Here is a 14,353-nt window from a genome sequence, read left to right as displayed (position 1 = left end):
CTATTTGTGGGAGAATAAGTAAAAATGAACTATACTTATTCAGAAACCAAAAACTAAAAAATCTCTGAAATATTCTTTTCCTTTTTTACAGGTACTAGGGCGATGTTTCTTGACAGTGATGCAAGTTCATTTCCAGTTTTTGTCCCAAGCATTACAGAAGGTGCAGCCAGTGGCTCATTCCTGCTTTGCTGAAACAGTAGTACAAGAAAGAAAGAATGTTAGTGGCAATGGGAAAGCTTGCTTAAGTCCTACAACTGAACTAGAAGATGCATTAAGATCTTGGAGAGGGGCTGCTGAGGTAAAGCTGCCAATTAGAGGAAATTTTTTTTTACTTCTTACTGCCTGATTATGCTAAGTACAAATTGTTCTGATGCTATGACACCACCCTAAAAAAGAACTATTTATCTTGTTTGGACCTAATTTTTTCAGTTTTTAAATTGTGATTTCTAGTAGTTTCAATCTAGGGTATCTTGATGAGTTCTTATATTGGGAACTAAAAGTACTAATTAGAATATATCTATTGTAACTGCAAGGTAATTAGATTTTTTTTATTTTATTTTATTTTTTTTTTGGTATATATTATCTTTCACTTGGGGTTAAACCAAATACAATTTCTTTTTAAGTTTTTAGCCATGTTTTTTTTTTTTCAATCAAGAAAGTCAGCAGGCATTGACTGAATTCTAATTCCCAGATTTATAATTCCAAGTATTATTCATCTTGATATCTATTGTTGCTTACTGGGACTTGTGAATGAGAGACAAACTAGAAAAAATATAGAGAGAAATAAGGTCAAAGCCTGTGATCTAATATGATTTCTCATCTTGAGGGCTCCCATAGCCTTTAACCTCAGTAGAGCTTAGCAGAAAGAACATTCACTGAATTCAGGGTCAGATGGCCAAATCCCAGCTTGGCTATTAAGTAGTTTTATGACCTTGAATTAAATTACCTCTTTTCTTTGGGCCTTAGTTTCCCCATCTGGAAAATGAGAGGGATGTACTTAATGCTGAGGTTTTTCAAACCTCAACTTTCTTTGTTCTATCATTTTTTTTTTTTTTTAACAGTATAGAATCTGTTGCCCACAGCAAATCTCACCTAATTTGAGGTACTATCAGTTGATTCTCATTTTAAAAAAATACCCTTCTCTTAAGATTCTTATGAAGCACTCATATTAAACAAACTTAAGGGGATCATAACTTTCATAAGTACTTCATCTGCCTCAGGTCATTTTCACTGGCTGTTCCCAATGGTTGGAATCTGCCCCTTTGATAAATACTTCATAATCATTTATTACCTAGGTGTGGAAACAAGATTTTCTGTCACAGGCCTGTAAAAATAAGATATATCATGAAGAAAACACTGAGTTTACTAAGAGATTCCCAATTGCTAGTCCTCCACTTAAGCCAGTAAATTAATTTATGACTGTTGGCAAATCACTGAACCTCTAATGTTTTAGTTTACTCTTTGTAAAATGAAAGTTGTCCTAGGTAAGAAGACCTTTTTGCTTTAATATTCTGCAACCTTATTTTATCACATTAGCTCCACCAGACTATACTATATTCAAGAACAAACAGAGAAAACCATGAGAAATGTACATGCATAATTTTGACTATTGTTTGACTTTAGACTGGAGTTTCCCCTTTTATAAATGAGGTGGCACTAAGTACAGTAAAGTTACAAAACATTTATTCAGTGTACATGGACTGGAGCTTTTTTTGAAGATAATTCCACAAGAAATTTTCTACTGCAGGATGCTTTTTAAAAACTAGGATCCATACAGGTTTCCTTTTAAATGACTCTTAAGCTTATTTGATTTTATGATTCTTTTCTTCCTGTATGGAGAAAACAATTTTTCCAAGGCAAATTTATGGTCCTAGAATTTGCTGCTGCTTATTTTCCTAGTATATTTTTGACAAAATCTCACATAAATGCAATATATCTTGAGTTTTATAAGCTTATGAATTTGCAGCAAACACTTTGTTTATATGTAGAATAATCATCTATGATAATTTTGTAGCATACTACCTCTAACATTTTATAATTGGCTGAGAAACCTTTTATCTGCTACTTTGGTACTTTTGTTTGCTGGCATGTTAATCATTTAACAGGAAATCCTGTCTGGATGCTGGCTGATACCAGCATCTGTAGCATATGGAACAATAAGTAAACTTCCTGTGAAATTAAAGTTCAAGAAGAAATTCCTGGCTTTATTTATTGAATTAATGTTTTGTAAAAGGAAAGTACTAAACCTTTGCAATGTTGTTGTCTTCCTTTAGGTCCATGCTGTAAGACCACCTTCTTTGACTTCTATATAAACATTTCTATACAAAGGATCTTTAGGTCTCCCTAACTTGTATGATTACACTTATGCTCAATAGTAATTAATTTCTTTGAATATTCTGTTCTGAGTTTAGAATTCAGAGTCAATATCTTTTAACAGAATTTTTTTTTTTTTTATTAAAGCTGCTTATACTCCAAAGCAATCCCAATAGACTTTGGACAGAAAATGCCATTTGCATCTAGGAAAAAAAATAATGGAGATTGAATGTAAATCAACACGTGCTGTGTTCACTTCTTTTTTCTGTTTTTTTCCCCCTCTCCTATGATTTTTCCCTTTTGTTCTGATACTTCTCTTCCCAACATGATTCATAATGTTTTAAAAATAAATGAATTTATTAAAAAAAATCTTACCAAAAAAAGCTGTTTATTTCATCTCCACACTAAATTTTAAAATATTATTTTATGATTTCCAGCAACAGTTACAGTTTGAGATCACTAAATTATTGATATTCATGAAATTGTTTAGATCACCAAGTTACTAAAAATAAACTAATTTCAGTTTGTATAATTCCTAGTTACACTTATGGAGTCTCCAGATTATGAGTGAATTTTTAAACTGTCACTGATTCTTAACGAAATGGAAGTTAACTTTTGATGAAGATCTAGATCTGAAAGCTATTTTTTCCTTACTATACATTCTTTCCCGTTTCTGTGGTAGGATGATTAGAATGTTATGTTACTGTGCAGGAGAACCTAACTGATACCCATTTGCTTATTGCATAATCCTATATTGTCTCTCTAAAGCAGAGCAGGAAAGATTCCTTACATAAGCAGTGCCTACCTTTACATAAAAAACTAGCATTTCAGTAGTCACTCTATTGGTAATTACACAAACCACATTTTACTTACCACTTGTTTTTGTTTTAGGCAACATCTAGACTGAGAGAGAGAGGCTGTGATGGCTGCTTGGCTGGAATTGAAGTTCAACAGCTCTTCTGTTCACAGAGTGTGGCAATCCCTGAACACCAGCTTAAAGAACTGAACATGAAAATTGATAGTGCTTTGCAAGTAAGTTGTTTGTTTTCTTTTTTGAGGACTTAAAATGATGAAGATATCCTTTATAGCTAGTTGAATTGTTTTAATTTGAAATTGTAATGGGATATAGCTCAAATTTATTCATATATATCTACTAATATATTTTATTAAACTTTGTTGTATCATTGTAATCTGCTATCAAATCATGATACATGGGGGGGAAAATCTCTTTTTTTTTAGGCATATAAAATAGCTCTGGAGAGTTTAGGCCACTGTGAATATGCAATGAAAGCTGGTTTCCATTTGAATCCAAAAGCAATTGAAGCAAGTTTGCAGGTAACCATTTTTTCTTTATGTAACTTCTTAATTTTGACATGAATAAGTTACTGTTGACCATGACATCTGACCTGATCTCTATTGTATTGACTGTCTCTCCTCATTGTTTGATATCTGTTTGAAGGGTTGCTGCAGTGAAGCTGAAGCCCAGCAGACAGGGCGGAGACAGACTCCACCACAGCCAATCCAGTGTGAGCTCCCAACAGTCCCTGTCCAGATAGGATCACAATTTTTGAGAGGGATATCTTTTAATGAATCTGCAGCTGACAACCTGAAATTAAAAACGGTAATTTTAATTTATATTCAAATAGCTTAAACATAAGTTTTAAAATATAATTGATAGGGATTTTTGTTCAAGAAATGAATAGAGGTTCAAAAAACAAAAAATATGAGAAGGAAGTTCAGGTTTCACTAAGCATATTTATATTTTATTGATGTCTTAACACTAAAATAAATGTCATTAGTAAATATAAAAATAACAAATATAAGTATTCTCTGTTACCTAGCTCTGCTACTACTAGGTTTATAACCAGAAAGAGTCCCCCCCAAAAAAAAGAAAAAAAAGGAAATATCCTATATGTACAAAAACATGTGTAGCAACTCTTTGTAGTGGCAAAAAACTAGAAATTAACAGGATGATGAGTAATTCAGAAGTGACTTAATAAATTTTTCTGTATTAATGTGATGGAATTCTATTGTGCTACAAGAAAAGAGGAAATTGATTATTTCAAAGAGACATGGAAAGACTTGCAGAGTTATGTGGTCAGAACCAAAAGGACAATTTATTACTATTATAATAATATAGAAATTAATAATTGGGAAGACTTTTAGTGGTTAAAATGAAATGAGCCAAACCAAGAAGACAATTTATACAATAACAGCTTTATGACAAATAACTTTAAAAACCTGTAATTGATGTAGTGATTGTCCATTATTCCAGAGGACTGGTGATAAAACATACTGTCAGTTTGTGAAAAGTGATAGATTTAGAGAAATTCTGGATTTAGGAGTCAGAATGAAACATATGAATATGTATTTTGTGTACAACTAATCAGAGAATTTGTTTTGCTTAATTCTATATATTTCTTAGAATAAATTTCTTTTTCTTTATCTTCCTATTCAATAGAGTTGAGATGGAAGGGAGAGAAATAGATTTCTGTAAATTAGAAAACACTTAAAAATAGATTAGGGGGAGGGCTATAATTGTTTTCTTTCATTACAACAGAGCTCTCATAGGATATAGATTATCTCAAAATGTTTAGAAAGTAAAAATAAAATGTGTTAGTAAAAATTTTTTGAAAATACATAACATTTTAATAACTTCACAAATTTAACATAACACTCATTATAAACTTCCATTTAAGTCTTCCTTTAATTGTCTCATCAGAATTTGGAGGTAAGTTTGGATTCTTGCAGGCTTTTCTGGTGGAATATAAATTCTGGCAGATTCTATCAAGTTGAAAAGTCTTCAGACTGAGATTATATAGTAGAATTTCTATCTATCATTCAAGGACCAACCTATCAGAGAAGGACTTTATTAAGAAATGAAGTTTTAGGTTTGGGGTGAGTGGCAAGAGGGTAGGAAAAAGGAACCCAAGAAACTCATATGGTTATAATCTTTAAAAAAAAAAAAACAACTAATAAATCTATAACTCCTTAAATGTTGCTGACTTATAAAAGGAAAGACAAATCTAGGTATCATCTAAAAGATTGTCTTTCATGTTTCCCAAGAAATTTAATTTCCCTTTTTAGTAAAAATTAAGAATTTTAAAGTATCTCAATAAAGTGAGGGTTGTTAAGTCGGTGATTTAGATGGCTTACACAATGTAAAAATATCCAATGGATCTATATAAATAATTGAATAGAATAATGATCAATTGATTATGTCTTCCTTAAAAAATTAAAAACATAAAACTTGCTCCTAATAATGATTGTACAAGTAAATGCAAAAATACCTTTCTGCAAATTTTCATTCATAACAGTTTTTGTTTTATGTATTGTGATTTTTTTTCTTCCTATCAATATTTAGCACACAATGTTACAACTGATTAAAGAAGCAGGCTGTCATAATGGAATTACAGCAAGGGATGATTCTCCTGTAACTGAAGTGTTGAACCAGGTTTGCCCTTCTACTTGGCGAGGTGCCTGTAAGACCGCTGTACAGTTACTGTTTGGCCAGGCTGGACTGGTAAGTAAATGTGGTCACAAAATATGACCTTGAGTCATTTAACTTCTCAGAACCTCATTTACTGCATATGTAAAATGAAAGAGTTGTACTAGAATATCTCTGAGATCCCTCTCGTCTCAGTCAATTACTATATGAATATATATGTACACACATATCTTATGTCCTGATTTCAAAAACAAACTATCACAATTTAAAGAATTTCAAATAGATGTTAAAGTGTACTGAAAAGAAAAGATGGATTTTTATATATAGGTTTTTTTTCTGTGTATGAATTAGCTAATACTAAAAATATCTTGAATTTGCAAATTTACATCAGTCTCTAAGTTCAGTTCTTATTAATTTTCTCAAATTTTGGAAGGATTTTAAGTTCATTTCCAGAGAGCTTCATGGAGCCAGAGGAATTACAAGTACATTGCAATTATTGTTATTATTTGTTTTGTTGTTGAGTCATTTTTGTTCAGCTTTTTATGTACCCATTTGGGGTGTTTTGACAAAGATTACTGGAGTGGTTTGCTATTGCCTTTGCCAACACATTTTACAGATGAGAAAATTGAGGCAGACAGAGTTAAATGATTTGCCTGAAGTCACATAGCTTGTAAGTATCTGAAGCCACATTCAAACTCAAGATGAGTATTCTTGATTACAGACCTAGCACTTGACCACTGTGCTGTTTAGCTGCCCAGGTTATTATTACTAATGATGACAATAAGAAACAACTTACAATTGCATAGTACTTCAAGGTTTACAAAATATTTTCTTCATTATCTATGATACAAATGTTGCCAGCATTTCCCCCATTTTTCAGATGAAGAAGCTGAGTTTCAGAGAAGTTAAGTCAATTAATCAACAAACTGTTTATTAAGCTGTTACTTTATGTCATCACTGTGCTGAACAAAAACAGTCCTTGTCCTCAAGTTATTTAGTGTAGCTCCAGGGCTCAAACTTACTTCTTTTGACTGTTCCTTGTATCTTTTCCATTATCCTTTTTTGTACTTGGAAAGCAAACTTTTCCTATCTTGTTATTGAAAACAATTACCTGTTTTATGTATACCCCTAAGAAGTCAAGCTTTTTTTTTTTTTAATCTGCTTCACAATATAGGTAGTCGCTTCTTTAAAAAATATTAATAAAATATAAATTCCAACTAAATTATTAAATAAGTTTATTATTAAAGATTAATATAGATTTCTAAAAACCACTTTAAATAAGGAGGGAATAATGAAATCCAAATTACAACTGTGAATTTGTTTACATAAGAATTGTGAAAATTAGGAGAAAGAAAAACCTCTTAATGTTAATGGAAAAGGTGAGTTCTACCCAAAAAAATGTTAATATTGCTTAATTAGCATAACATGCATACAGACTGAAATATTATATTCTTCACATATGAGATTTTCTGTGATAACATATCATGTTTTTAAGATTATTATTCAATGGGTAGGGATAAAGAGGAAACACCTGTACAGCATGAACAATAGTTGTTCATGGTACAGGAAGCCATTTCCCAAGGACCCACAAAACTGGGTGGAGAAATGTGTTTAAATACATTTTATATTTATGATTTTAAGAGGTTGGATTTCTAAATCATGAGAAGATAAGCAATTTTATACCTTTTGTTTTATTGCTTTTAAAAAGATCTTTTTCATTTATAAGTGATGTGATAGTTTTAGTTAAACTTCCATGTTGATGGTCATTAAAACAGAAAATAATATTAAACATTTAATAAAAGACTTGATGATAAAAGGCTGAACATAAGAAATGTTCAGAAACTGAAATTTTTGCTGTTTATTCTTTCCTTCTCTTCCAAAATTATCTAAATTTTGAATTAGGAAATTTGCATTTGAAGTTTTAAGCCAAACACTTAGCATGTGACATTATTTGTTTATGTTGTGCCTACAAATATAAATGTTATTATATTATGGTTTTATAAATGATAAATTAGTGAATGAAAAGGCAGTTGTTAAGCAACTACTATGTAACTGACAATGTGGTAAGTTAAAACACTGAATAAACTATACTTATACTGTGCTTTATGTTGATGGTTGAAGGTGCTTTGTGGTCATATATAGTGATTTTTTTTTTTTTTTTTTTTTTTTTTTTTTTTTTTTTTTTTTTTTTTGCTTTTTATTTACAAAATATATGCATGGGTAATTTTTTGGCATTGAGCAGGTTGACCAATATATGTTAAATATTTTAAAGTATAAGTTAAATACAATATGTGTATGCATGTCCATAAAATTATTTTGCTGTACAAAAAGAATCGGACTTTGAAATAGTGTGCAATTAACCTGTGAACAAAATCAAAAATGCAGGCGGACAAAAATAGAGGAATTGGGAATTCTGTATAGTGGTTCATACTCATTTGCCAGAGTTCTTTTGCTGGGTGTATCTGGTTCAATTCATTACTGCTCTATTGGAACTGATTTGGTTCATCTCATTGTTGAAGAGAGCTACGTCCATCAAAATTGACCATCATATAGTATTGTTGTTGAGGTATATAATGATCTTCTGATCCTGATCATTTCACTCAGCATCAGTTCATGTAAGTCTCTCCAGGCCTTTCTGAAATCTTCCTGTGGGTCATTTCTTACAGAGCAATAATATTCCATTATATTCATATACCACCATTTATTCAGCCATTCTCCAGTTGATGGGCATCCACTCAGTTTCCAGTTTCTGGTCACTACAAAGAGGGCTGCCACAAACATTTTTGCACATACAGGTCCCTTTTCCTTCTTTAAGATCTCTTTGGGATATAAGCCCCGTAGTAACACTGCTGGATCAAAGGGTATGCACAGTCTGATAACTTTTTGAACATAGTTCCAAATTGCTCTCTAGAATGGCTGGATGTATTCACAATTCCACCAAAAATGTATCAGTGTCCCAGTTTTCCCACATCCCCTCCAACATTCTGCATTATCTTTCCCTGTCATTCTAGCCAATCTGACAGGTGTTATACTGGTGATTTTGTAAATTATTCCAAATGGGTTATCTTTGGACAGTGGTTTGAGATGGTGTGTGTGTGTGTGTGTGTGTGTGTGTGTGTGTGTGTGTGTGTGTAATAAAGTTATAAAAATTGTGAGTGATGAGTGTAAATTTTCGTCAGTGCATAAAAGCTTTGTGACATATAGGACAAAGATGTGCAAAGTGATTTGTTTCCAGGGACGTTGGAGGCAAGGAAGGAGTCATTTGAAAGCATCAACAGTTTTTATTTTAAATTTTGTAATAAAAATATAATATACTATAGATTGAAGTATCAGTTACACTACAACCTTGATTGAGTGAAGTTTGAACAGCTGAATACTTTCAGAATTGTTTCTTTACTGTTTTCAAGTGCCCATAGTAAAGTTGCTTATGGTAGGGTAGCTAAATCATTATTTGATGTAACAAGCATTTAATAAGTACTTTATACATACAAAAAAAAAATGACCCTTTTTTCCTCAGTCATTATAAAAAGATTTTTGGAGCTTGCTAGTATGTAATTTTATTTAGGACAGGAACTATCACTTGAAATATTTTTAGTTCTAGTACTTAATATAAACGCTTATATATTTGTTGATTGAATGGATATATTAGAGATTTAAAAATTTGGGGATGCTAATACCAAAGAGGGATTTGAACAATCTGTTAGCCTTTCTTTTTAAGAATGCTTTTCTTATTTGCACTTAATACCATTTTCTTCACAAATAATGTAAAACTTAAGCTCAGTATGCTAGTGTCATTGCAGATAAAAAATTAGTGAAGTTAAATTAATGACATTTTCCAATGTGCCTCCAACTGCTTTGAATACTGTAATAATTTGAATATCATTGCATAGTATTCTATTGGAGCCACAGAAAATGCTTTAAAAAATTTGTTTTGTGTTCTTTTAAGTTATAAACCCAGGATATCACTTTTGTCCAATTCAACCAATATTCACTTCAATCCTATTCAATCAATTCAACCCACCAATAAGTAAGGACTTAACTCTCTGCAGGCCATTTGTGCTAGGTGTGAAAGACACAAAGATGTTTGGTTTAACACCAACCCTCCTGTTAAACTTTCTGTCAGTCCATTGTGGAGGAGAGGGTAAATATGGTCATTGTAAAGGAAAGTTCTTCCTAAAGTGCTGCATGATATTTGTGGGAAGGGAGCAAACACTTTAGATGGGGAAGAAAAGAAGACTTAGTGATTGTTCTTTTTTTTTTTTTTTTAATCATTATTTGTTTTTGGCATTCTTTTCTTTTTAAATTTTGAGTTGGAAATTCTTTTCTTCTCACCCACCTTCTCTTCCTCCAACTGAGAAGGCAAGCAAGGTGATAAAAAAAGACTTAAAGAAAGACAGTAGTACCTGAAATTTGATGAGTTTTCTAAATATTAGGGTTCAAAGTACCTTACAGAATTCTTAGATTCTTATTTTTTCCCCTGGATTAAAATTATGGCAGTAGTAGTATATCTTTTTTTGGACAATAGACGACTTTTCAAATAGAGTAAATTTGATGAGTTAGATTATGACAGTTAATGAAAGCATGGTGAATTTTGGCATTGTGTTACTTCTGAGTTGGAAAAGAAGTCAGAAATGAATTGACCAGTATTTTTGATCAATAAATTGATTTAATTGCATTTGTTCTACATCTCTAATAATTTTTCACAATTTTTTAAGTAAGGAAATGTCATAGTAGAATTTTTTTTTTCCATAGAATTTCACAGTTACATGTACTTCAGTGACTATCTTCTCTAATCTGTATTTGACCAAGGGTCCTCTTTACCACATGCCCCTCAACTAGTTATTATCCTTGGCTAAAAGACCTCTAGTGAGGTAAAACCCACTGCCTCTTGGGATGGCACATTTTCTTTTTGTTCTGTTCTGTTCTAATTTTGGGGAAAATTTTCCTTTCACCAAGATTACTTCCACCCATTGCTTCCAGCTCTTTTCTTTGGAGCAAAACCTTAACCAATTTTTCATGTGAAAAGTCTAAATTTTTGAACACATCTTTTGTGTCTATTGTCTTCTCCATGTTGTCACCAGTTCTTTAAACTAGGACTCATATAATATGAACACATAGCCTTTCTCCGTCCCAGTTTGGCCTTTCTCTGGACACTAAATGGAGTATCCAAAAACTGAAGTGCCTTAGACGCAACCCCATGATGTTTTACCAGAGCAGAATACTGCCTTTCATCTCTAATCCTAGATAAGTTTTTCAATGTAGCCTGAGATTGCTTTAACTTTCTTAGTATTATACTATACTGTTTATGTATATTGAACTTGCAGTTGTCTAACATTCTTAGACCTTTTTTAGATGAAGTGCTATCTCCAGATCTTGAACTTGTGAAGTTGATCTTTTGAGCTCCAATAAAATACTCTGTTTATTTTTATTATCTTATCTGATCCCTCCCAAGTGCCTACCAAAAGCTTCTTGAATCGAAGGTAACTGTTATCCTGTGGCTCTCATAACTTTGTATCATAATCTAATTTGATGACTGATTTGATGTCATTGACAAAAATGTTAAATTATCAAGCACAGCTCATGGGGACCTTTTCAGCAAGACATTCTAAATTGTTGCTGGAATATTAGGGACTTCTTTTTGGTCCTGGTCATTCAAATAGTTTCCAAACCTTCTTTTTGTTGTGTTGGCTAGTCCACATCCCTCCCTCCAGTTTCTCTAAAAGACTTTTTCAGATGCTTTGTGACATTTAAGAAAGCTATATTTGTAGCACATGTTAGTATGTGTTAGACGACTAATAAAGTACATTGCAATTTTCAGTAATTAAATATTTAAATTTATGTAAACAAACAAAATAAAAGCCTATCTTTTTATTCTAATTAGTATCCAGTCCACACTGAGCTGTGATTTTATCCCCTCTTTGACTTGCTTTTCCATCTCAATATAATTTTAAAATAACAGAATCCTCTTGTTACCATCTTTAGCTTGCTGTTCTAAACTTTAGTCTTTTGTAATTAATCTTTTGCATTTCTGACACTATAGAATTGGGCCTTTCATTTCTGTTCATTCTTTTTCACCTTCTCCAATTTCTTTACATATATTTTTTTTAAATTTGGGTAGGGATTTCTCCTTTAATACATATTGTACTTTTAAGGCAACTCTTCTTTTTCTTTGTCAATTTTATTTCTTTGTGCTCTTCAAAATGTTGTTCTTAGAGAATTGCACAATTTTAACTTATATCAGATTACTTGCTGGTTTGGGAAGGGGAGAGGGGAGAGGTAAGGGATAGCTGGAGAATAATTTGGAACACAAAGTCTCACAAAAACAAATATTGAAAACTATCTTTGCAAAACTAATAAAATATTTTAAAAATAAAAATAAAAGTTTACCTAACAGCAAGGGGTTTGGGGAGGGAGTCATTCTTAGAACTTTTCATCCCATCCCACTTGTGTGGACTTCTATAGAATTTTTTTCTTCTCGGTTCTTCATTTTTTATTTCTCTGAATGTTTTGAAATATGTTCTCTCTACATCTGAGGTATATGTCAGACTATTACTCTCTTTTTTCTCTTATATCACACATTCTAAGATTTAGGTGTCACTTCCGCCCAAGCCTCCCAAAATCTTGACCCATAATAATTAGTTTATCCTTTTAGTGAAAATCTGATCCAGAATAGTATTTCTTTTTATTGGTTCCTCTAAATTTTATGAAATTATCATTAAAGCAAGTCAAGAAATTATTGCTTTTGGAAAAGAGGAAGGATTTCTTCCCTTCCTGCATTTCTCAATGAACATCTGGTTGCACAATAAGTGATAGAGTGCCTAGAATCAGTAAGACCTTTGCAATATGTACCTGAAGAAGCATCCTGTACTTTTTATACTGTTCTCACAGATACTCCCTTTCAACTTTTTTATTTTTCCAATTGATAAATATTTGCTACAGTTAACAGGTCCTGTTTCTGAATTGTCTCATTAACTATAGTTAATTGCCTCAATCATCTATCATTTATGTATCTTCCTTTAAAGCAGATGTTTTTAAAACATGTATTTGTTGTGTTTATAATCTTATGTATTCTCTGTTTTGTTAACTTAACAAATCAGAATTTTTATTGTGCAACTTTTCCAGTTTAAAAGAAGCTTGGCAGAAAAAAATTAGTTAAATTAATTAATTAATTAATGCCTAGAGTTATTGTCTCTGCTGTTGTTACTCTTTAGCAAAGAAAGTTTCCCAACATAGTTTATAAGTATCAGAGTTTTCTTCTAGGGTTCACAGGTTTTCATGACTAATAAATGAGATAATGTGTGAACAATGCTTTGTGAATGAATACTGTGCTATAATAAAATATATGATAGTGGTAATAGACTGTAGTAGTTCTTCATACCTCTACAACTCCCTCTGCTGCTGCTGCTGCCCTGTTGGATGATTTGAATGGTGACAGCTCTAATATTTTCTTTTTCAGGTGTTTAAGCCTTCCCTTCTTAGTATTAATTAGAATTATATCTTTCATTTCTTAGAAAATAAATATCTTCATTTTGTTTTGATAGGTGGTGGTTGATACAGCACAAATTGAAAATAAAGAAGCCTATGCTCCCCAGATTAGTTTAGAAGGTTCCAGAATTGTGGTTCAAGTCCCATCAACATGGTAAAATTACATATAATTTAATATCTTGATTTTTAGGAGAATTCTCTGTGTTCTCATCAAAATAGTTATTCTGTAAGCACCTTTGTTACGTACTGTCTATGAGTATAAGGCATAGGAAATTCAGATTTGTTGGCACCCCACATTATGTGGATATAGTCACAGTACCACAATGTTTGCAAAGGACTTTCTGTGGCTTTCAGAATAGTTAGAATTTTATATCCCTTTCATCCAAATATTTCAAATTGTTTTCAGCTTTTCAATTTAAGGGGCACAGCATCAGGGTCCTAACTCACCTTTAGTGTGTTTATAATAGTGATAGAACATAGGATCCATTATTCCCTTTCTCTTGTTTTATTATATTATGATTCCAATTCTCCTTTCATTTGTTCATGTATACTGGAAATGCACAGAATTTTTCATAACATTTAAAAAAATAAATAAAAAATTTAAAAATGTTTTTAAAAGTTAGCATTTGAGATGCTAAATAGTTACTCAATGCAAATGATAATTTTTCCTTGGATTTTTAATGCTGAAAATCAGCTGAAGCTCATTCATATAGATTATGTTAAACTGGTTTGAAATTTTCTCATTGAAATTTAAGTGTATGCTAGGAAATCTTTACAAGGCAGTAATGTTAAGGACTGTTTGAAGATTGCTAATAAGTTGTCATCTTTCCTGTACCCCAGAGTTTCCCATCTCAAGAAATTTCTTCAGGAAGGAGTCTAAAAAGAAAATAAAGAAATCCCTTTTGGTTGAATTAATTTTTAAAATGATAATATTTGCTAACTTATTCCCACCAGATTTTAAAAGTTCTCCATGTTGTCTTAAACTATTTGTGTTTCTTAATCTTCAAAATTTGTTGTTCTACCATCCAATTTATTGAAAAGTCGGCAAGCTTACCTTACAACCTTCACTTTGAAAAGAATAACTAATTTTTGTCTTATGAGAGAAAG

General features: G+C 31.7%; 1 protein-coding gene across 4 annotated transcripts in view; it reads left to right on the top strand.

Annotated features, from left to right (window-relative positions):
- The window catches only part of KIAA0355 (KIAA0355 ortholog), a 136,825-nt gene that overhangs the window by 98,956 nt on the left and 23,516 nt on the right, over positions 1-14,353 (top strand). For all 4 annotated transcript variants that reach the window (XM_003757178.4, XM_023494139.2, XM_031954362.1 and 1 more), the window contains exons 3-8: positions 92-298; positions 3,205-3,345; positions 3,553-3,648; positions 3,773-3,934; positions 5,678-5,836; positions 13,303-13,400. In XM_003757178.4, coding sequence (XP_003757226.1) covers positions 92-298; positions 3,205-3,345; positions 3,553-3,648; positions 3,773-3,934; positions 5,678-5,836; positions 13,303-13,400 — 863 coding nt within the window. The remainder of the gene's footprint in view (positions 1-91; positions 299-3,204; positions 3,346-3,552; positions 3,649-3,772; positions 3,935-5,677; positions 5,837-13,302; positions 13,401-14,353) is intronic.

This window comes from Sarcophilus harrisii, chromosome 2 (assembly GCF_902635505.1).
Source record: "Sarcophilus harrisii chromosome 2, mSarHar1.11, whole genome shotgun sequence".
In the NCBI taxonomy this organism is placed as follows: domain Eukaryota; kingdom Metazoa; phylum Chordata; class Mammalia; order Dasyuromorphia; family Dasyuridae; genus Sarcophilus; species Sarcophilus harrisii.
The sequence above is the reverse complement of the archived record's forward strand: the minus strand, read 5'-3'. Positions and strand labels throughout refer to the sequence as shown.